This window comes from Caloenas nicobarica, chromosome 7 (assembly GCF_036013445.1).
Source record: "Caloenas nicobarica isolate bCalNic1 chromosome 7, bCalNic1.hap1, whole genome shotgun sequence".
In the NCBI taxonomy this organism is placed as follows: domain Eukaryota; kingdom Metazoa; phylum Chordata; class Aves; order Columbiformes; family Columbidae; genus Caloenas; species Caloenas nicobarica.
This window is the reverse complement of record NC_088251.1, coordinates 31,884,078-31,908,803: the sequence shown is the minus strand read 5'-3', so window position 1 is coordinate 31,908,803 and position 24,726 is coordinate 31,884,078. Positions and strand designations below refer to the sequence as shown.

Here is a 24,726-nt window from a genome sequence, read left to right as displayed (position 1 = left end):
GGCAAAGATTTATAATAAAAGTTTTATTGGTACTTTTCCCATCACGCTAATGCTCAATTATTGAGAGCCGTTTGGGCTATAAAACAGCAATGCACAGCGATTCCCAGTTCACCAGCTTCCTTGGCAGATTTCCAGAGGCTGGATGTCATTACAGCATGGCCAAACCAACAGAACCAACCTGGTACGAACTCTGAAAAAGTTTCCTGGGAGAACAAGGATGCACAAGCAAAATCCCAGAGCTGAAGCCGCGTTAGCTACTGGGTGGCTGCCGCACTGCAGTTTCATAGTCAGATACTCTGTCCTACACAGAGACATCTTCTTTGATATAGTTTTCTGACTAAATAATTGTTGTTCAGAAAAGCAAAGCAGCATGGCATTATTTTTGTCCGAATTGCTTGTTAGAAAACATGTTTAATGCTGCATCAATAGATATCTTAATCCACGATATTAGCATGTTGGGGTTTTTTCTGCTCATAGAAATATCTTTCACATTGAGCTTTCTCTACTTCAACGACCCTTCCACAATGGTAAGATCTGGCAGGGGGATTGCACTAGATGATCTTTCGAGGTCCCTTCTAATCCCTAACATTCTGTGATTCTGTGATCTCCACATACTTCATTTTCCCCTTTGATTATTCTGTTGTATACAGGTTACAATTTATTTTAATGCTGCTTAAGATATTTTTTCCTAGCAATGTTTTTCCTTAATTGCATTTTAATGTGACTTTGTCTTTCCTTTATATTTTTCCTCTCTATTTCAGTTGGGTACTTTGAGTACTGTACACAATTTTTCCTGGGGTTAATTAGCTTCAGTTGGTCTTTTACTTTTCAGTCTATAACTACTGAGTATTTTCATAAAATTGTATTGTTACAGAAGGTCTTCCAGCCGATTATTGACCTCTGGAATTATATTACAGATCACATTCAGTCTCTTTTAACTCCTCACTCATGCATAGCAATGTATTTTATACAAATATTTCTACTATTGATGTGAGTTTATGAAACAACTGTTTCTAATTGCCCATTACCTCCTGTAATGATAGTTTCTGTGAATAAATCCCTGCATTTTTAATGCTTCGTCTTGACGTATCTGCTCTGCTGTTGTTACAGTGCGGTGACATTTTGAGATTCTTCATATGGACCAACACCTCCCCTTGCCCCCTTGCAGTTTTGTATTTATTTTTTGTACAATAAAAACACTGGGACAAGGAGGAGGGGGAACCTCGTTCTGCAGGTGCTGTGGTGGTGACAGGCTGGTGGCGGTGGCTTTTACAGTTGTGCCAAGCCCCTCACCACCTGTGGTGGGGCACAAGCCCCAGCAGCAGTGCCCCGAGCAGCCTCACAGCCTCTGCTGCGTGCCCTGAGCCTTTAAAAGGGGGTTTTGCTAGCTGTGCTTATACTGCAGAGTTATACTTTTTAATTGGTTTGGTTAACGTCTTACAGATGTGCAAATCATGTGATTTTTTAGGGGTCTGCTAATTAAGATAACATTTTCTCTCCCTGTTTAATCTATTAATTTGGAATAGTTGACCGTTATTGTAATTAAATGTACAAGTGCTATTTTTTAAACGACTGAACTGCTGTTATGACAAGGATGCCATCTCAGATTTAAACATCAAGGGCCCTGCAGTTCTCCTCCCACTCCCCAACTGACTCAGTGTTTTTCATTGGGCAAGTAGCTCAGCTCCTACCTCCCTTTCTTGCCTTCCAGGGCCATTGTGTGAATTAATTAGATAATGTTTCAGCACAGCTTTGAACCAGAGAGTGCTACAGAAGTGCCAAGTTATAATTTATTGTTATGAAAGCCGGTGTGCTGGCTGGGAGTGAGACAGCTGATGCAACCCCAGCAGAGGGGGACAGCAAGGTGGCCAAGGGTGAGCTTTGCTCTCGCCTCACCGTCCCTCCTCTCTGTCCCCACCATCTGCAGCACCTTCAGCTGCCCCAGCAACGCTCTGCTGGAGGCAGCACCAGCAGCTGTGTGGTGGCATCCAGGAGACACAGCCCCTGGCTTAGCCCACCCGACCTGGTTGCTGGATTCAGGATGTTGTCTGCACCTCCTGGTCCATTTTCAGGCTGTTTGAAGGACCTGTGGCCACATCCCCTGGAAAATTATAGTGCTTCAAATCAGCAAAGCACTTAAGATTAACATTGATAGGGCTGAAGAGTGGCTTAAGGTTAAGCACGTCGTGGGGCTTGCTGGGTAAGATTAGCCCAGAGCAGATGTGTGTTTTGCTGATGCAGGTTTTCAAAATACTTCGGCCTTGATCCAACAAGACACTCAACCGTGAGCAGTCCTGCTGAAAGCAATGGAAATAACTGGCTGATCAAAGCCAGGCAGCTGGATGAAGAAAAAACACTGAGTTACAAACCTGTTTGTTTAGAAATGAGTTTGCTTTGATGAGCACGTGTGCATGCAGGCAGAGGCGACAGAGCAAACCAGCTTGGATGCTGTCGCCAGGGCTGCGTGTACATGAAATAACGCTTCCTCACAGCCCGGCGGTGTTCAGCCAGCTTCCAAATACCAGCAGATCTATTTAAATGCAATTCTCTGGAATTGTAATGACCTGTCCCAAACAGTTCTCATTATTTGTCAAATCCTGTTTTAATTCCTCAGGCTTTTTTACCCCATAGCCTGTGCTGGTGGAGCGGCTCAGCCCAGGCACTGCTGCGGGGTGAGGAGCTGGTGGCCACCCCAGGTGGTGGGACTTGTCTGCCCCTGCTTACCCCGCGGTCCCCAGGGCTTGCTCTGGGGCATTTTAGAACAAGAGACCAAGATGTCCCATGGCAGAGGGGTTGGACTAGATCACCTTTGAAGGTCCCTTCCCACCCAAACTATGATATGCTATGATCTAGCTGGTTTATAGCAGCATTTCTTGATGCCGCTGCTCTCATGTTTTGAGAGAAATTCCTCCCTACCGAAGCCCAGGGATGGGAAATTAATCTGGGGAGCTGCAGCTGCCCGGGGTGTTGCTGAGGGTCGCTGATGCTGATGGACTTACTACATTTTAATGGCATCACACAGCTCAGCACAGAGGTACCAGACTGCAGGAGCACGGCTCCGTTTCCACGGGGCCAGGCGGGTGCTGCAGGACCTTTTCTAGCCTTAAAAGCCTGGAAGGAATGCACCCCACAGGGCTGAGGCGGAGGTGTGGGACTGTCCCAGTGCTGGATGGGGACCCCCATTTCCCACCCCCCCATTTGAAGCTCCGTTTGAAGGGCAGCATGACATGCCGGGGCAGAGACACGGACAAGGCTTCGCAGAAAGCAGCACCCGCGTCTGAAAACTGACAACGGCCCATTTACTGCTTTTCTTGTGATTAAGAGACTAGAATTAAAAAGACCTGCACTTGCATTCCCAGGCAGGCAAGAAGAATCATTACTTTACAGAGATGGAATTCCTTCATATGTTAAAGCCATCAAAAAGAGTAAAATTTGAAATTTCTGGCGGCACGGAAAAAAAATGTGGTGCAGTTAGACATAATGAAATCCTTGCTTGTCATTAATGAAAAAAAACTACTGTTGTTAAAAGACCCCTTCATAAATAATTGAGAAACCAATTATACAGTCTTGGTGACTAATTTATCCAGGAGCGGCGTGGATCACATTATGTCATAGAATGAACAGTGGGTACACCCTATCTCGCTATAACTTGTGCCTTTATTCAGCTGATCCAGAAAGAAATAACGACAACAAAAAAAAGCAACGAATGCGCGTAGTATGTCAGGAAACACGTTATGTGAAATGAGAGGTGGGCATTGGCGCGTCTTGATTTGAACCGGTTCTACAGCAGTACGCGGCCCCGAATTAACATTTCACCTTATCTCTGCGCCACGAAGTGGAGCGGGGCCGAGGCAGAAAGCCCAGGGGTTGCGTGCAGGCTGTTTGCCGCGGGTAAGTCGATGTTTTAGCGAAGTTTCGCACGCAGAGGCCGCGGCGGCACCGAGCGCTTCACCCGCGCCTCCCTGGTGCGCGGCGGCGCCGGCAGGCGGCGCTGTGGGCGGGCGGCGCGCGGGGCGGCCCCTCTGGGCGCGCGGGGAGGCCGCGGCGCCGGCGCGCGGCCGGCCCCGCCCCCTGCTCGCCTGGCGGCGGCGGCGGGAGCGGCGGCGATGGCGGACAGCGCCAGCGAGAGCGACACGGACGGCGCCGGCGGCAGCGGCGGGGGCGGCGGCCCGGCGGGGCCGCTGGCGGCGGGCGGCCCGGCGGCGGGGCCCGGCGCGGGGGGGCCGGGCGGCGGCGGCGGCTCGGGAGGCAAGGCGGGCGGGATCGTGATCTCGCCGTTCCGGCTGGAGGAGCTGACGAACCGCCTGGCCTCGCTGCAGCAGGAGAACAAGGTGCTGAAGATCGAGCTGGAGACCTACAAGCTCAAGTGCAAGGCGCTGCAGGAGGAGAACCGCGACCTGCGCAAGGCCAGCGTCACCATCGTGAGTGCGGGCGGCGCCGCGCCCGGCCCGGCGGGCGGGAGGGAAGGCGGGCGGGCGGTGCGCGGGGTGCCCCGCCGCGGGGGTGTCCGCGCAGGGCGGGCCCGGCTGCCGCCGCCCTCCCCTCCCCTCAGCCCGGCCGCGGCCTGCCCGCCTCGCCGCCGCCGGGCGCCCCCACCTCCGCTTCCCCCGGAGGCGGCGGCGGTTGAGGCCGCTTTACCTCAAGCGGGCCCGGCTGTCACCGCGGCCCGTCCGGGGGGAGCGGGCCGGGGGGCAGGTGGGGTCACCCGGCGCCCTTCGCGCCGGCCTCGGGCGCTCAGCGGGGTCCAGGCTCCTTGCGGGAGAACCGGCGGGGAACCGAGGTGGCTGCCCGCCCCCCGCCGCCGGCCCGGACCCGCGTGGCCGGCGCGGCTCTCCGCGGGGAGGCAGCGCCGCCGCCCCTGCCCTGCGCCTGGCGGTCCCGGCGGGGAGGGCTCGGGAAGGGGCGGCTCGGCAGGGCTGGGGCTCGGCGGCGGTGAGGGCCCTGCAGGGGAAGGGCCAGGCTGGATGTCCCCTGAAGTTTCTCAAAGTAGAGATTTTTCTTTCTTGGAGTGATCTGCGGAGATTATGGATTATCTCCGCAGCCGTCACCTCCTCAGCCACAGTGCAGAAACAGCGAGTTGCAGGGTAGCGTCTCAGTCGTGAAGAAGTGTTTGATTTATTTGTGCTTTTTGTTAGCTGTGGTATTTCAAGAGGTTATTTAGAAACCCATTTTAAAGAAACCTCTTGGAAACAATGCAAGTAACACACCATGCCGTCCCAGGAAGAGCTCAGCTACTGGTTTGTGAGCACTGCAAGGACAACTTGGAATTGAACATCATTTTATATGATGCTGTTAGGCATCAGTCCTCTGTAAAGTACCTATGAGAATACAATAGTATGACGTTGTTTTCTTCTCTGTGAGTTGAGAGTTTAGGAATTTAGATTAGAGGGGGTTTTGCTAATTCGGTGGTCAGAGGGATCATTTAGATGTTGTAATGATCATGGCCTACATGGAAACAAAGTAGGTAACATGTTAAAGACCAATTCAAGGTAACCCTGATACTTGTATACGCTGTTGTGTACATTATTGCCGGTGCAGATAGAGATGCCTTGAGAGAGACCGATTTCACCTGCATGTGGTCATTCTCTTCTCATCTGATTTTTTCTGTAGAGGTTACTTTATTACGAGCCTGATGGCCATTTTATTGATGATCAGTTTTTTTCATTGTCGGTATATCTAGCAAAGAAATGGAGCCCGTCTAGGCAAACCTCTCATCTGTTCCCAGTAGTAGGCATTCAGTGTCTAGCAGGATGTGGGCCGGAAGAGTGCATGAAATACAATATAGAAGTAATTTATTCAAGGATGACAAATATAGTGCTAGTCAGGGAAACGTGTGCTTTGTTAATACTTTATGAGAAGAGATTGTGTCTTAATTAGGTAGCAGCGGAGTGCCTTCTGATGTTGAAAGGGGCTAAGACATCTTGTCAGTCAGACATTTTCTCTTTGCCTGTTCGAAAGGCAAAGCATCTTTCTGAACCCCTGGTAGGTGTATTGTTCGTAAACAACTTGAAAAAAATGTTTGTGTGCATTAAAGTTCTTTAGGTGCTGTCTTTAGAGACTGATTATCTTATATTTTCATCAGATTTTAATTTACAAAATGGAAGTGTTTTTCTTAAATCTGAAACTCAATCTGTATGTTTTTGACATCTTGGATAAAGAGAGAAAAGGTGTTAGACTTTTATAGCAACCTGTACGCTGTCTGGAAAACTGGCACCTTTAGCAGACACTCTGTCTTTTGGTATGCTAAACTGCGTGCACAGCCGAGTAAACCACTTCTAATTCAGTAAGCGGTGAAATAATGAATGTAAAACATAGCTTTTTTTCAGGTCACTGAGACTTTGTGCTGTGGTTTACATAGTCTGTAATGTAAACACATTTGCAGTCAAAATACTTTGTTGTGTTGCTCTAGTATACAACTGAGTGGAGATGAATGTTATTGGAATGTTGAAATGTGTGCCATTTGCATGTAAATGTAATTAAATAGAAAGTTTTCTGAATTTCTCCATTGTGATTCTAAACCTTCATCACTTTACTCCTCCACCAGCCTGCTCAAGCTCCTGGCGGTGTTGCTGTGCTGGCAGATGGGTGCTGCGTACCCGTTTCCTGTTGTAGACATTGTAATGTCACGAATCAGCTTTGATTTTTATCAGGTGTTGAACTGTGAAGCGCAAATGAAACCCACAGGGAGCCAAAATAGCAGGTGAAATGACTAAACCTGTGTGCTGGAGGTGAAGGTGACTCCTTGAACGCCGCGGCTCTTCACCTGCGAGCTTTCCACAGTCCCGTCATTTGAGCTCAGTTGTGCTAGTGCCATGGGTACTCTTCACTTTCTCTGGCTCCCGCCGTTATCTTTAATGGCTTTGAATATTTTCTCTTTAAGGTTTATCAGGTAGAAAGCGGTCTTCTTCCTCCTTCCTCTTGTGTCTGTGCTAGTGTAAGCGTTAATATGACATCTTTGTTTCTTGGCTTAGTATTATTGGATGTGTACAGTTTGGGAGTTGTTTAAATAGCTTGCTCTGTAGGATCGTATTAGTTCTATTTTGTAGTTAACTCTTGTATCATAGGCTTGAAAACAAGCGTATCTAAGCACAGGAGGCCTACATTAAAGTAGTTGCACTTGGAAAACTGACCGAGAAAAGGTGTTGACTTTGCAGGCTTATATGCTCGCTAACTTCATATGACTTCGCATGTAGAACATGTAAAACTAGATGCTGCTTTAATACTGAAATTGGTAAAACTGGCTTGGACTAAATCTATGTCTAAAAAGGTGCGTGAACTCTACTCCATCCAGCAGCCTGAAATGCAAATGAAATTATGCTGTTGCTCATGTGAAATTAAGTAAATATACATGATAACTTTCAGCTGCTATTATTGGTAACAAACTGTGAGAGAGGGAGCAAAGCAGGCTGAGAGCTCAGTAAATTTGAAGTGTTATCTAGCTGTGCAAGATCATTACATTACAAGGTGCAAAGTTTTGGATCAAGCATTAAGAAGAAATAACTAAGATCACTTGATGCATTTGCAGAGTTCATTTATCTGTCTTTAGCAATATTTAATTGCGTGATCTAATGGTATGTTTCTGCAAGGTCTTTTTTAGGAAATGGAACGGATGATGCCTAGTTCGGGGGAAAATCACACACCTGAAGATCTGAGATGCTGTGTGTTTGAGACGTGAAATAATGAGTTTGGGTTATAGTGCTGCATTACCAGAAGTGAATTTCCTGTGTGAACTTCCTTGATTTTTTGGTGAAAAAGGCCTAACAAGGAGATGTCACATCTAATGGACTAAGTCTGGAACAGCGCAACTTGTCTAGTTAAATAAGAGCACCTTAAAAACTGGCTGGTGGTGGTGGGATGACTGCTTTGAATAGTTGCGTGTGACGAAAGCTGGAATACCTCAGCCGGGTGTAGTTATGTCTTGCTTAGGAGGCTGCTTTTGAAGTCAGTAGGACTTGGATTTCTAGCTGCTTTTTTTCTACTTTTCGGTGTTTGATGTAACAAAGTCATCCTATTTCAGTGAAAGCCATGTAACCTTTAACTGATACTGAAGCATTTTGATTTTCTTTGTTATTGTTTTGAAACTGACATGCTTCATACAAACAGTGCATTTCATAACAAAAAGAATTTTAGTCCGTGATTGCTGCAGGTATATACGTGCTTACTCTTGGGTGTTAGATTCAGTAATTTAACTTGTGTAAATTGGCCTACTATAGCCAGGTGTCTTCTATAGTTTTAGAAAATTAAACTAAGCCTTATTCTGTTATTTATTTTTTTAACTGAGATAGTGTGTTTGAGAAGCCTTAATTTAAAAATGACTGTGCTCCAGAGTGCTTGGTGTAGCAGTTTTAATGTTTTGTAACAGATTTTACAATAACAGCTTCTCAGGTGGAGTTTTTTTCCTACTGTTTGCTTTGTAGGGAAGGGAATTATCCTAGAAATAGCTCTTTGTGGTGCTGTGTGGATCCCCAGGACCATCAGTTCAGATGAGACAGTCTCATCCAAACCGCTAATGGCATAAGTAACACTTGGATGCTGGTTTTTGTGGGCTGGCCGTGAGGTATCACTGTCTGGTAGCGACTGCTACCGTGCTTGCTGGCCAGGGGCGTCGGGTTGGGGACTGCTGGTCGCTGCTGGTGGCAGCATTTTACTGCCAGACCTCTGCCGCCACCTGTGTGTCTGTAGCCAAACCCGCACCTCTGCACCTTGGCCCTCAGCTTGACTTCTATTCCCTGAGTGCTGGCAGAAGGCAGTTGCACCTCCTGGCTTCTCAGTCTCCTCACGTGTTTGTGCAGAGCAATGCTAACAGCCTCCCACCAGCTGGGAGAAACAATGGAAGAAAAAGCCTTACTCAGATCCTATTTCCTTGCCCCTACTCACAAATCCTAAAAAAAATTTGTGGCTTCCGATAACAGCCATCTCCTGAAAACAAACAGACTTTCTGGGACTTGCGGATTGGAAAAATCCTTTGTGGTATCACAGACTTGTTACAGCTTTCTCAATAAATGACCAGCTTTAGATGCTGGAAATAAATATGATTTTAGCATTTTGTTCTCAAGGAAGCGTGCAGTGGCATTTGTATGTGTGTGCACGTGAGGTCTGCTGTTGTGGGTTTTCGTGGAAAATGTCAGCCTGGATGGATAGTTTGAGGAAGTGAATGAGTGTGCTATATTGTCAAAAATCCCCTTAAAAATGTTTTTTCAACAACTTTTTCTTCTTTCCTGAAGTTTGCACCAGAATTTCAAAGCAGGACACCTGTTTCAGTACAGAATATGTCTATTAATAATAGAAGAAAGGGTAGGATAAGCTAACTGAATTGAAATACAAACCTTTAAAAGATGCTCACTTATGGGCACGGGGATGAATGAAAGAAATCAATTAGTAGCAGCTAGAGGTAAGAAACAGACCAAGAGAGGAAAGAGATTAATATTTTAAAAGAGGTATCTGTAAGTCTGTTATTTACTCTTTATTTTGAAGTAGGTCTTGCTTGTGTGAAAGCGGCTGACTTGCCGTTTTGTGATGTCTTCTGTAGGTGTAAGAAGCCTGCTTGCGGCTTCTGTATCCAGCTGCATCATTTGTAGCTCTAGTGTGTAGCCAGACTAAGCTGAAAGTCTAACTCAGAAATAACTTATTTCAGAACTGCTCTGCTTACCTCCTTTTCAGAGTAAAGACAACTTTGCTGCTAAGATTAGCAAATTCATGCACAATGAAACTCCATCCAAAATTTTTCAGGAAGAGCAGGCACATAGGAAATGAGTGTCTTGTATTTTGGTTTTACATTTGCCTCAGATCCTCAAGAAGTTTCTGTTGAGCTTCTGCAAAATGTCTGTAAAGGAAAAAGGAAGCTTAGTAATGTTAACTGTTTTGGCTCTTAGGTTAAAGTGGTAAAAGCAATGCTACTTGCTGTGTGACTGGTGAACGAATTGTAGAAAGGTATATTATTCTCTGCTTCCGTTTGTTAGTTATGCACAGCCAGTAGCATATTGAAAAACGTTGTCGGTGCGGTGGTAACAGCATATTACATTTGTCAGTGTTGTAGGGCTTCTTTAGTGCTGGTTAAAGAAAAAAAACAACAATAACACCAAAAACCCACAAAAAACCAAAACACAACAAAAAACCAAAATGAACCCATGGAAAAAGTGGTAATGTTTCTGAACTTGATTCCAATAGTTAATAAACAGGAACGCTTGTACTTTCAGGGAGTTTGAGGATTAAGAGAGTTGCTAAATCACTTACTTTGATTTGTGTCACATCTTCATGTTTTTCTGAGTTGTTCCAGCTTTGAATCTCATAACGTACCTTGGAATGTGTCTTTGGGAAGCGTATCCAGTTTTAATTTGAAGACTAACACAGGTGAAGAACCATTGTGCTTGGAAAAGCTCTGCTGCCCTATCTCAGGTTCTTCCCATCAGCTTCATCAAGGCTGACCTGCTGATTCTTGCAGTGCCTTTTGACTACATTTGTGAGTCTTCTGGATGCTCCTTATGAACATACAGGCTGCAACAGGCATCTTCCAGTTTACTTTGACAAACTGAACTAAGCTCTCAGGCTTCGAGAAACTGGAAATCTAATGTGCTGGATGAAAAACGCTGTGGGTGTATGATGCACTGATCTGGCCTAAACACCCTTCCCTCCTTCAAATTTGCTCTAAAGTTCCTGATAGCCTACATTAGAACTGACAGGCTTTATTTGTTTAGTTTCCATCCAGTATTGTCAGTTGTCTCCTGTGAGCTCACCGTTGTGTGCTCTGGCTAATTTGGCAGAAATGCAGCAGCACGCCTGTGCCTCTTCCAGGTCTGATCCATGCTGCTGGGTTGTCTGGTAGCACTTGAGTTGATGCTAATAATTGTGGAATCGTAGTTACAGGAAGGATGTTTTGCCTTTTTCTGAGTTTTTTGGGGATTGGTATCAGTTTCTTCAATGCTGTGTACAGAAGAGGTGAGCTGTCTCTGCTGGGCCTTGGGTAGCAGCCCGTGTTGCAGCATCACGCGTGAAACTCATACAGAGGTGTTGTTCCTTTTCTCCCTGTCAATTGTCTGGGAGAATCCCTTGGTTTGTGGGGTTAGTAATTTTTTTCAGAAGTGCACCTTTGGTAGAACAAATTTGTTTCAAATGAAACAAAAGTTGAAGGTGTCTGTTTTCTGTTATTATTTTTTACAGTCTTGCTAATCTCAGTCTCCTATAGTTTATCAGAAATGACTTACTGAGGAATACTCTGCAGTGAATATTTTGAACAACGTCATGCTTAATACATTTTGGTGTGAAATTTCTAATGAAATTTTCCACTGATGAATATTTTTGAGGTCAGTAAGCCACTTTGGAAATCCTGCTGTATACTTTGATTATTTTATAACCATTTTTAAATAATGTGTGGCATGTATTACTAAACCAAGAAGTCATATGAGTGCCATATAAACATCCTAAACCTTTGCGGTTATCTTTCTTATAAATAGTCCTTGGCTGAAAGATGAGTCTATGCTTATCTGCCACAACTTGTTCTCAATAAAACCATGCTGAATGACCCTTGTTATGTTTCTGTCCTTTATACAGTAAATTAATTTGTTTCCAGTATTGCCATTGGGTTGATACCAAACTGTGATAACCATCTATGTCTTGCTTGCCTTTGAATATTACATAACAGCTCTAATTTTTTTATCTGTTATTTTATTGATGTTCCCATGTTTAATAATGGTGGAATGTGTTCTGTCAGTAGAAATACTGCTATATTCTCTGAATTACTTTGGGGATGGAAATGAAATAAGAATTGAGATTTTAGAGTACATTTGAGAATTTTTAATAATGCAAAGTTCTTGGTGTTTCTGTGGGCTTGCTATTCTGCATAGAAAGTAATTTTGCTTGTCTTTCAAGTGAACTTATTGAATCTTGAATTGTATGTCAGAATGGGTTTGTAGTTAGCTTTTATTTTAAGCAAGCTGTTTAATGTTGGGTTTAAACATTTACTGAGACTAATGGCCATTCTTTCTTAGTCTATCTCCAGTGGCTTAAAAATGTTTTGAATGAGAGTTGTTTTAGTTTTTTTATGCGTTGTGCACCTAACAACAAGTTTGCTTTCATTGAAGAAAAAAAAAATTCATGTGTGCTATTGCTATACATCTGCTAGAATTTTTTTTTTTATCACTAATACAGTATGGGTCAGTCACCCAAATGAGTATTCCCAATACTGAGAGTTTGGCATTGTTCACATCTGCTGGTTTAGATGGTAGAGTAAAACATTAGATTTTTTTAGAGTTTCTAGCACTGTTGCTAATCCCAGTATTGGAAAGCTAGTGTAGACAAGATTTAGAATAATTTTGCAGATCCTGGAAGTTCTGTGCTTCATTTTAGTTGTGGTTTTGACTGTAATGAAGTTTGAATTTTATTGCTGATTTGAAAGGATGAAGGAAAGTTGGTTTTGTTTTTTGGTTTTTTGCCCAGTAGGTGTGTGGTCTGTAGTTTTCTTGTTAATTTCGTTTACTTGTCCTCATTGCTTGTTTCCGCCTGCTGCTGATACTGACTTCAGTTTGTACTGAAGTTATGTTCAAAGTCCTTAGTCTTAAGTGTTGGTATACACGAGGTGCATTTTCATATTTGACTGCCAGTGCTAAAGCTCCTTGGAGTAAATGAGGAAATAATACCGGTGTGTGGCCCAGATCTGTGGTGAGCAAGCTCACGCATCCATTAGAGGCTTCAGACAAAGGGTTTTGTTTTCAGGCTGCACCTCATAAGATGTGCTTGGGTGGGATGTGGCCTGGGCACCAGAAGAGCAGAAAGCACTTACCTCTGCAGGGGCTGCAGATGAGGCTGGTCAGGCAGCTGGACTTAGAGGGTGCTGCAGGAACATGGAGTGCTGGTTTCTCACAAGCCTATCTCAAAATGTGGTTGGAATGAAGAAACAAGAGAGTGCTCTCCTCCAAAGCATTGAAGATTGTCAGCAGTAGACATCTGATGTATTTAAGCACAGTCTGGTAAAAGTAGTGAGAGAAACAGTTGCTTTGCTGCTCTTTTTTGGGCTAGATGGTAGGAGGAAGTTGCTGAATTTAGCAGTGGAGCAAGAGGTGAATCCTTTCTGTCTTACTCTTGAGGAAAAAAAAATTGAAGGGGGAAAATAATAGGGACAAACTGTACAAAATGAATTATGCACAGAATTTGGGATCTAAGCAGAATGAATGGCAAAGAGACAAAGACATGGTCTAGAAGAGAGGCAAAAAATACAATATAAAGCAAGTTGCTATGGATTTGTAAAATAAAACATTCCTGTGATGTCTTGCTTCCAGCACAGCAGCCTGGGAATGTCCAGAAGGGAACATCTCAAGTTCCACTTCTTCAGCGAAGTCCTTCTGTCTGACTGAAGAGGTGTCTTACTTTTAATTATACGGACTGTTTTTGTCCCATTTCAATGTATGAGAAAAGAGAATGAAGTGAAAACAAAGGCAAGACATTTGAGGTGAACTGTTCCGCAGTGAAACACAAGTGTCTAAGTAGGAAACTCCAAAGCACAAATTACTGATGTGCAGGTTTCACATCTCTCTCTGTGGGGTGCAAGGGCTCCTTGATGAAAGCTCGCGCAAAATATTTACAGAAACACTGAAGCAATTTTTAATCCTGACACTTAAGTTTGTAATTTTTTCAAATATTCAATTAAAATACAGACATTGTAGGCTAATTGTTGCCCATGGGGACAGTCCTTTTTAGTGCCTGAGAGTAGTCCTCTATCCTTGCATGCCTTCCATTACAGCAGTTTTGTTCCTGGAAAAGATGGTATTCCCTCAGCGTATCAACTGATACTCTGGAGAAACTCTTAGGATAAGGCCTCTTCTTCCCTTTTCAACTCTGAATTTGACTTTGAAATTTCATCTTCTATACATTAATATTACATGCAATCTGTTCTTCAGTTTGGGGTAGGCTTAGTGAGGTAGATGAGTATCTCTTCAGCTCTGCTGTGGATCGAAACAGCCTAGCAGTGTTTCAGCTATCTGTAAGGTTTCCTCAGATGTTTTAATTCTTTAAACTGCCTAAAAATGTGATGTTTCTGCTTATTACTGTAAAGCTAAGGTCTTTCTAGTTCCTTTATTGTTGTTGATGCTAATCGTATTTAAAACTCCTATCACATATATAAATAAATCCCACAGTTATACACTTTAGTCCTGAATAAAGGTACATTTATTAACAAGTCAGACATGATAAAACCCAACAATGTTTAATGGGCCGTAGTATGAAGCTTCTTCCTGTGCCTTGCAGTTTAATTTCTACTGGCAACAGAGGATGTTGGAAGGTTTTTAGGGTTTGGGGTTTTTAGGTAGTGGTGGGATTTCGCTTTGTTCCCCTTCACTTTCAGATAGACCACAAAAGCAGTTACTGTGGATTTTGCAAAATGTAGGAGTTTTTAATCACCCTTTTTCCAAGAGCTTTAAACAGTGTGCGTTTTTCAAATCCGTTAAAAATAGAGAGTAGAAATTTTGTCCTGGCTAGTGTTGCCAGGAATTGATTCATTAGGCAAAAGCCCTGTTCTCACAAACCTCAAAATCCTGGTTGAGTCAAGAGGAAGAACAGCTCCAGAGTCCTTTTCCAAGAGTAAATTGTACCTGAGATGTAGACCTGCAAAAAACTCCCTCTGCAAACTGAGGCACGTAACTGGAAGTTCTTGCTCTGTGAGTGGAAAGGTGGGCAGGCATCTCCTAAAAATTCCTCTGTATTAGACCTACTTCTCCAGATCTGTATGGGGTGAATATTCACGGATGATTGTACTGCCCCATAACCTGCAAACCTCTGTTTGTAGAGATCAGAGACAGAGGATACAGAGCGAAGGATGTGTTTTATCATATTCCTTATCATATTTTCATACACTGCATTTATAGACTTGCTTCTTGTTTCGAAAGCCTAAAAAGAGATTGCTCTTCAGAATGCTATGGTATGTACTGTAAGGTGTCCAAATGGTAGAGAAGGAAAAAACAAAATATTACTCCGCTCACTGACTCCTAGGAAGGATAAGTAGAAACTTAGGTTTGCTGTGATGGAGTTAGAGCTAATGTGTCTTAATAGTGGGATGGACAGTATGGTGTTTACTTCATGAATATATTGGTTTGGAGCAAGGTATGATTATAATCAGTAACAAGCTTTGTCTCCTGCACTTTTGGATCACTGAGAAAGTGTTTCTCTAGAAAGACAATGTGTGTAAGAGGAAATCAGGGGAGATTTTAAAAGGAGCACTCTTAAGAGTTTAGTTATGTTGAGTTACTAGGGGTGGGGAAAAACATTGCCATCCCTAATGATTGTCTAAGTTGTATTTAAACTAGTCATTTAAAACAAACAAGAAAAAAAAAGCCCCAACAACAAAAACAAAAAATTAAAGAAAGTGAATCAAGAAATTACATGGTGAGCATTTCACGCTCATCGTTTGGAAACCCCACAACTGGATTTTGATATAGTACTTCTCCTCCCTAGTTTTAATAAATTTGAAGAAAGGCAGGTTTTATTGTTGTAGGTATCCCACAGGTTATACACACCTGAAAGAAGGATCTCCAAGTGCTGAAGGCCACTTGGATCTAGACGAGAAGGATGATGAGCCAGGAGGCTGTTTGAGCGCAGGACCTAGTCTAGAAGTGAGGAAACTTGTGGGCTTCTTCCTGGGAACGGGGAGAGTTGCTGACACCCAAGCAGGATGCCATGCAGCAGTGGTCTACACCTTCTGCCTGAAGAGATGGGTTTAACAGAATTATACTTTGACTCTTATTATACACTCTGATGAAGAAAAATGAGAGTTCCTTGTTTGCATACTTGCAATGATTTACCTGAGCTGCATAAAGTGAAGAAGGATTTTCGTTAAGATTATTGGGGGGAAGGGGAGGAGGAGTGACTATTAAATCTCCACTCCCTGCTTTTGTTTGTGCGTCTTTGTCTTTGAATAGAGAAACAGTCGTGGCAGCAAAGCTACTTTTAACAATAGTTTGCTGTGGTTGTATTTTGAGCAGAGGCTTGTTATTTTAAAACACAGCTCAATGCCTGTTAACATCAACATGCATACCTCTGAATAGAAGCTGTATAGTAAATTAGCCACCTAATAGTCTATTTTTCTGCTGAATCTTTTGCTTTTCCTGCTCTGAAGCTTTGGGAGTGTGCAATATTGAGTTTGCTAATTGGGCAGTCCAGCAAAGTGGGCTGGTTAATGTGTGGGTACATTGAAGATAAATGGTGATTTATCAGTGAGTGGAAAACAGGCAAAAAAAGTATTTAAAATATGTTAGCTTAAAAAGCATTTATGCGTTAGATGTCATTGATATTACAGAATAATTTGGGCTGATTTGTTGCAGTACTACATTTCTTGTAGGTTCTAGTACTGGGTGGTGGTGTTGCTGACATTTAAGCTGCTGTTGATTGTTGGTTTCTAAGTAGCACAACACAACCAGATTATGTTAAACTCGAGTATTTTAGATGCAAGTCAAACAAAGCCATAGCATCTCACAACGATGGTAATTCTAATCATCATGTAGGGCATGGAAAATAAGTTTTAAAAAAAAAACCCAACAACAAACCAGTATATGCTACAATAGTAGCCATGAACAATTTGATCTCTTTTTTTTTTTTTTTTTCTTTTTTTTTCTTTCATGTCCAGAAACCTGTGCGTTCAAAAATTCAGGCAAACTAAACATAAAACTGCAAATCTATTTATGTGTATGTGTGCATCCTTGTGACATTTTTCAGCAGCTTTCATATTGAGGCTCAACAAAAGCAAAACCTGTTCCACGTACTTCTGTATTCTATTTGTTTTACACTTATTGATTAACTAGCAAACTGTTTACAGTACAAAAAATTCACCAGTAAAACACCAGTGTCACCAGCAGTCAAAGAGTAAAGCAAAAACTTCTTTCAGGTAGTCATCAGTGAAGGGTTAATACAGAGAGATATTTCAAACTGTGGTTCAGTGTTTGATAGGACAATGTATTTTTATTTTCTATATTGTGTGTCTTTGTCAATGTAAATATTTGGTTGGGTATAAACTAACAAAAATGGGGCAGACTCTAGCAAAGCACAGGTACGTTCTGCTGGAGCGGTGTGTCCTGACCTTTGTGCTGGGCATGGTCACTCGCCTCTGCTGAGCTGAGACTGGAGCTGCGTCGTGTGGCCCCGCTCCCACTGCCTTCCTGGCTGTGTCCTTAAGAGCCTTCTGAGAAACACAAAACTAATATTTTGAAGAAATGTTTCGCATGTATGCAGAGGATTTAGGGGACCTGGGCTTGTTGCTTGTATGTGCTATACTCATTTTACGCATGCATTGGAAATCATCGCTACTCAAAATGCAAGAAGTGCGGGAAACGTGCACTTTGTGTTCATGTGCGGTGGTGAGCTGGAGAAACAGGCTCATGAAATAGAGGCGTTTGGAAAGGTCTGTGGGCTAGATTTAATTTTCCTGCTAGGTCATTCCTGCCTTGGCCTATAACTTCTGTTGGCTCAGGTTACAGCTCTTGTGTACTGGAAGCAGAGACTCCAGCCCTGATAACCCTCTGGGAGCTTGTTCTACATGATGATGTTTAAGTGACTGAAAAATAAGTGCTATAAAGCGTGTGTCTAATGAATAGTCAGATTTTTAAGGTTTCAATGTCGAGTGCTCAAAATAGGAAATATTTAATATTTGCCTGCACAACCTTGCTACCTTTCCTTTGTGGTGCTTTATTACCATACAGTCTTTAATTACATGAAGACTTGCATAACAGCATGTGGTCATGGTTAAACTGCTAAGTAAAAGTTATTTGAGGTTTGATACATTTTTCTAGACCCTGTCCTGACATTTTCTTTGTCACAGAAAATGTGGCTTTTTCACGTGCTGCATTTGTATTAACTATTTGATGCAAGCACTTTGATGTAATTAAAAACCCTTGAAGAGGGTAGCCTCAAATTTTTAATCTGTTTTGAAGAAAGGCATTTGAATTGTTTTTTAATTATTTAAATAAATTCAGGAATTGATTGTATTAATGACGAATTTCATACGGCTTGTTATACCTTGTTTGGAATGAACCAAATGCATTAATTTTATAAATATTTATGTTTGAAATGAGCCTGTTTTCATAACTTGCTTATTTCACTTTCACCACTTGTATGTTTCAGTTGTGCGAGAGTCTTGCAGGTCAACGTCAAAATGCAGAGAGAAGCTGGTTTAAGTGTTTACAAAACTGAAGTGGAATGGAACTGCATGCTATCGAACAATTTTTTTTTTATTGCTGATGCTAAGAGATTGTTTCGTGTGTATGAATATTGCAGAACATTTGTTTTTAGGAAGCTGGTCAATTCTGAGGGCTCTTTTAAAGTGCTATTTGTTGTGTGGTTTTCCAGGCCACAAGATGTCTTGAAGGTAACTGAATTTTTGAGAGAACTCAGAAGGCTGAGTAACGTTGAGCTGAAAACGTTTGATCATGCTTAAAACTGACTTGGAAGAAAAATGTATGTTGTACGTCATTGGACTCGGCTCCTTTCTCTCGTCAGTCTGTGGCCATTGTGGGTTCATACGTGCTGGATCGCTGGGTGGGAATCGAGTGAAACTTGCTGTGACTGGAGTCAGCAGGAGTGTTGTGACAGAAGTGTTTTGACATGTCCAGCCAAAACCTAATTGACCTTTTAAAAAGGGGAGGGCTGGGTGGATGAAGGGAGAGAATTTCCAACTACAAATGGAGGGTAAAATAAACTGTATTTTAACACTTTAATTGCTTATCATACAGATACTCCTTTATTATTGTATCTTTTTGTTTCCTCTTGCAGCAGAAGTCATCTACTGAATGGCTGAAATGGAATAGGAATTGCCTTCTGAGGCAGTTCTGCATGTGGCTTTAATGTTACATGATAGGTAACATTTAGAGTAGTTGAAGTTATCGGGCTGAGGTTCAGTACTGATATTTTTTTTTTTTCCTCCATTACTGTGTTTTGGAAATAGCATCTGGTAAACCTGTAATTATTAAAAACAAACAACAACAACAAAACAGGAAAAAAAAACCCACAACAACCTTTCTTCCTCATCTACTAGATTTGTGTTGTTTAAAAAAGAAAAAAACCCAACAGCTCGGGGTTCTGAAGGAAACATACCGAGGTATTGCTGCTTGTTTGTTTGTTTTCAAAAGTATGGGTCTTCTAGGAGATGCTGTGTACCCAAGGACATAAAGATAAAAATGAGCAATTCTGCTATTTGTATAGCTCTGTTACTCCTGAAAATGCATCTTAAAGAGGGGAGAAAAAGAAAAAATGGGAAAGAAAAAAGTACTTTTATGTCAGAACTGAGGAAGTGACCCTGGGGTTTACCGTAGATTAAACAGGAAATCACACTACAAATTGAACCCAGAACCTGAAGTCTAGTTCACCACTTTAACCACAAGAGCATTCACTCTCTTTTTCTCTGCAGACAGGCCACCCAGCTGAAAAAAGTACCTTTGCTTGGGGTAAAGCTACGCTCACGTCATACTGGAACTTGGGTGGAACTTCCTTGTCCTTCAGCCCAGACAGGCAGACATGTGCTGCTGGGCTGGCGTGATAGCTGGCAGCAGTGTGAGCCCTTGGTCTCTGAGTTACTCTTGACTCCTGCCCTTGTGGTGGTTCATGTTCCTCCCTGTCTCAAGCGCACATTGCCTGCAATGTGCTCGTTTCAGGTGTGACTGGAAGATTTGGAGGAAAAAAAATAGCTCCAGCCTGGGAGAGCTGCACTGTGAAAGTTCTTCCTGTAAAGGAACAGTATCAGCTCACTGGAATATTTGTTGCATTTGTAGACCAGTAATTTTCCATATTGCTTTAAACCAGTGCTGGAAAGTGTGGCCAGAGCAGTAAATTGAGTAAGTACTGCTAGAGGAGGAATGCGTACTTCAGGAAAATTGGGAAACTTAGGTTTTATTCTATAGCAAAAACTGCATATTCTAAAATCATACCATTGTAACTTTCTGCACTTCCTGGCCTTTTTATCTCATCATGGTTTTTAGTAGGACTTTTGGAAAGGCTGCTTTTGTGAAGTGATAGCTTTAGTTCAGTGTAACATGCAGCAACTGAGATAATCTCTTCCTGAAGCTGCCCCAACATTTCAGTCTATATTCAGTAGCAAAGATTGAGTTTCTTGTGTACAGCAACCAGATTAAACTGCTCTTCAGCTCCATCTGCAGGCTTGTATTGTCCATAGGGTCATGTCAACAGAAATTGCACCATAAAAGATGGATGAATAGTAAATAGGTCCGTGGTGGCTCTTAGCTTAAAGATGAGGGATCCTCAAGGGTGGGTTGGATCAAAGCAGCACTTGGTAGGCTGTTTCCAACAAGATCCCCTGAAATCAAGTGTCACCTCTGCTCTGGGTGCTGCTGGAGACGGGCGATGCTCTGTCAGCGTGTGAGCCAGGCTACCTGGCGTCTGCCTTTCCGGTGGGTGCGCCTAGGTGACTGGGGCAGTTTGTGAAACACGTGTTACTGAAGTTGTGTCTGAAGTGAGAGCTGAAACTAAAATGCAAGAACTCGTTCATGTCAGATCACTGTTAGTGTTGTACTGATACTGACTAAGGGGTGGGTATTAATTGCGGTTGTTGAACCTGCTTCATTACTGTGCAGTATCAGGAGGTTTGTGAATCTTTTGGAAGAACTACTTGGGGAGAAAAGGGTATATAGACAGCTGTGATTTTTTTTTTTTTTTTTTTTTTTTTTTTTAATTATTATTATTTGATTGTATTCAAGCTGATGCCTCACTGGAAATACTGGATTTTGCTGCTTCATAAAATAGTGCCGTTAGAGAAGTGTGGCTGGGGTATGGGCCAGTGATATGGAAAGATGACATCCCACCGTAAGCAGAAGTTGGTGCATGTGCAAGAAGCAGGAGGGCAGAAGGAAATCTGGCAGTGTGAACTTGGGCTGCTAAAGGTATATTTACAGGAAGAAGAACTGAGAGCAGAAAAAAAAGAAAAATTAGCACTAAACTTTTCACAGTTTATGCTAGTATACACGGCATGTGGAAAAATAACTTCTAATGAGATTAACTACCTAATATGTTACTCAGTTACTATATAAAGTTTAGGAGAAATATGTTTCTTAATTCTTTTAAAGTTAACTCATTGCATTGTAAGATCACAAGGACAGGTTTTTACAATGCTTCATGCATCAGCTCTACTACTGATCAGGATTTCATGTGCTACTGCAATAGAAATAATAGGATTTTTTTTCTTCCTAGAAAATCTAAGAGGTTTTGTGTGTTTTATGTGCATGAGGTGCTTTTTTCACCCTCTTCATTCCTGATTTCTTGCAAAGTAACATGATAGTCTTTGCCACTTATGGTCTTGACCACAATAATTACAGATTTTCCTTAGTGGATGCATCCATAAAATGCTCTGAGTTAGCTACATATGGAGGCTTGAGACACAGGAGACAGGTGGATGTGACTGGTTCTCCAGAAAATCTGTGGTGGAAGCAGATTGCTTGTTTCAGGTTTCCAGAGACTGACTGATCAGGTGTTACCATTTTATATCACTCAGTGCCTTAGCAATTTGTTTTGCAGTATGGTGCACAGAACAGAGTGAATTGCTGTTAGTGTTTTTGGATATTGAATGTGATATGGATAACAGAGAAAAAACAAGAATTCTGTACCTTCGTAGAAGACCTGCTGTCTCTGATTTCCATGCTCTGTTTCTCTGTTGTTGCTGATCATATCAGAGCCTCTTTTCAAATGCAGATACTTAATAAAAAGGCAGATTGTCCGTATGGAAACACAACATGTACACATCCAGAAAAATACTGCAGTGACAGAGTCTGTGCAGGAAATAGTATTAAAAACTGATTTTTAATGACTGTTTTACAACATCAGTTAGATTATGGGCTAAATGAGTAACAGAATTCAAGATTTTAGGCAATATTAAGGTAAACATGAATGATTATGTTACTTACAATAATTGAACTATCTCCAAGTAATGAGTAACAAGATGAAGGGAAAGTTTCAGAATGAAATTATATGGATTTAGAAGAAACGTTGCAGAGCAACTTAAACAGGTCTAAATTGTGGCCGTTCATTCTTAGTTTCCGTGTGCCAGTGCTCTGCCTGCGTGGTACGCTCGTCTAGGAAGCTGATCCGGGAAAGAAAGATGGGAGAAGGAAGAGAAAGGATTAGTTTTTGTGCGTCTCCTGCCTGTGCTGGCTGCAGGAGCACCCGTGCAAGCACAAAGGAGGGGCGTTGCTGTTTGGCCAGGAGCGGGCTGGGATCTTGGCAGCCTGGGTTCACCTTGACCTAAGCACCCATCATTAATGTAACGCCAGGATCTAGCTACCAAGTGTTGTGCAGGCTTGGTGCTGTAATAATGTGATTTTAAAGCTTTTGGTCGGTGCAAAGCATGAGCAGAACAATTCCGTGCAAGTTAGAGGTGAAGAGAAATCAAGGTAGAAACATCCTGATTCTTTTCTAATTGCTTTCTAATTTAAGTTTAGGTAATTTTATTCTTTTATTGTGTCGCGGTTTAACCTCAGCTGGCAACTAGGACCCATGCAGCCACTTGCTCATCCCTAAGTGGGACGGGAGGGAGAATCGCAAAGGGAAAAAAATAACTCGTGTGTTGAGGTAAGAACAGTTTAGTGGGACAGCAAAGGAAAAAAAAAAAATAGAAAATGCAAAACAAGTGATGCACAATGCAATTGTTTACCACCTGCAGCACTGATAGTCCGTTCATTCCAAAGCAGCAACATTTGCCCCCTGGCCAACTCCAGTTTATACACTGAGCATTACATCATGTGGTAAGGAATACCCTTTTGGCCAGCTTGGGTCAGCTCTCCTGGCTTTGCTCCCTCCCAGCTTCTTGTGCACCTGGTAGAGCATGAGAAGCCAAAAAAAGTCCTTGACTACCCCACAACAACCAAAACATCAGTGTATTATCAACATTCTTCTCATGCTAAATCGAAAACACAGTTACTAGAAAGAAAATTAACTCTGTCTCAGCTGAAGCCAGGACATACTGTCAGAATCAGTAGAAATCCTGTGTAGCGAAGGCAATGGGTGAGTTGATTTTGGAACAGCATGCATGAATTTTAACGATTTGAGGACAAAGAACCCTTGCAATTTGACTTGTTTACTCTGTTCCAAAATGTCTCTGAAGACATAACATCGTTAGTAGCTCTAAGTAAAGCCACAATTAGAAAGGGATAGATGATGTTATTGAGATCAGCTAGATTCCTTGAGTTTTAATCCTCTGAGATGTGAGCTGACAATTTGCCATTTCTCCAGAGCTCTGGGATAACTCTGTCTTGATGTGACAAGTCATAATACCAATGCTGAGCGTGCTGGAATAGCAGTTCTCTGCTGCACAAACATTAGAGAGGAGGTGCTGTGCAGGACCTAAGTTCCTAAGCTAATAAACTGTGCCAGACATTTCTTTTTCTTTTACCTCTGTTTTTTGTTTATTTGTTTTTGTTTAGGTTTTTGTTGTTGGGCGGGGTGGGGGGGGGTGTCATGTTGGGTTTGTGCTAGCTGTGCTGGTGACAGGGAGAAAGGAGCTGGTGGCAGATAGAGAAGAGGAAAGGGCCAAGAAAAGAATTCAATAGAGATGGAAGAAAGCAGGGGTAAAGATGTGAAGAAAAGGACTTGAAGGAAGAAGTACTCAACTGAGAAGTTTCCAAACCACTGCGTTGGATTTTATGATACTAGTGGTATCGTGAGGAAAATTTACAGTTGTCCTACTGTTCCACCAAATTTAAAGGCGTTTATTTTCTTTAAGTAACTTCTCTTGTAGACATGTTTAATTGTTTCTTGGACTACTAGGGGTTATATCATTCCAGTTAAAAGATCACTGACATAATGAAATCTTTTGAGCATTTTTAAGTGTACAATATGTATAAAGAGATGATTATTGTGGCACATTTTGGGCAGAAGATTATGTAAGCTAAGCTTTCAGTAAAAATCTAGTTATGCTTCTGTTGCAGTTCTTCAATTTTTCTCTCTCAAATTTTACTGAAGTAAAACCTACCGAATCTTTACATATTGTAGGCTATAAGCTGGTGTCATTTTATTAGAATTGGGGCAAATCACAAATCCACAATTCAAGTGATGGGGATTTTATTGCAGGGGATGAAAACACTCCTCAACACTCCATTGTCTCATTTGTTAATGCTGGTGGCTTGGGAATTCTGTATTTCTGCCATTCTGTTGTTCTGGACTTTGTTTGGACTGTGAAATTAATAGTTGGCTCTTTCAGTTTGTAGCTGTGAGCCTTCATTTGCCCATATGAAATACCCTTTGTGGCCTTTCAGAGCAGACTTCCAAAAGATAACTTCTGTGTTCCATTTTTCAAGTTCCTAGTCTGTACATTAAAACAAACAAACATCTGAACCGCAGGGAATGACAGGCTGGGTTGCTGTGGAGCAGTGCCTGGGTGCTAGAGGGGAGTGAAATGGGAATTGTCTTCTCCAGCAATTCTTCACGGGGGAGATTTCCAGAGTAGCTCTCTCCTCTTGTGAAATTTGGAAATCCTCAGGGTAAAGCTACCATGTGGCATTTTTTAAAGTTGATGTTGAATGTAGTGAAGTAACAGTTCTCAGAAGTAATGTAAGTAGTTTTCCTGGGCTGGTGGATGGGTAGAAATCCTCGTGAGATGAACCGTGCTGCCTGTGGCACAGTGCTGAATGCAGCAGTCTCAGAGCTGTGCTTCAGCTTGCAATGGAGAACATTTAAATAAAAGTTTGGTTTTAGGAACAGAGTAGGTAAAATTAGGTATCTGTGAATCAGTAATGCTTTTATAAAGTTTAACAT

The 24,726-nt window shown here is 42.4% G+C and overlaps 1 protein-coding gene across 1 annotated transcript in view; it reads left to right on the top strand.

Annotated features, from left to right (window-relative positions):
- The first annotated feature begins 4,059 nt into the window (after nucleotides 1–4,059).
- CCDC6 (coiled-coil domain containing 6) overlaps nucleotides 4,060–24,726 on the top strand; it is a 50,509-nt gene continuing 29,842 nt past the window's right edge. Inside the window, exon 1 of the mRNA XM_065639356.1 lies at nucleotides 4,060–4,421. Coding sequence (XP_065495428.1) covers nucleotides 4,107–4,421 — 315 coding nt within the window. The 5' untranslated portion in view covers nucleotides 4,060–4,106. The remainder of the gene's footprint in view (nucleotides 4,422–24,726) is intronic.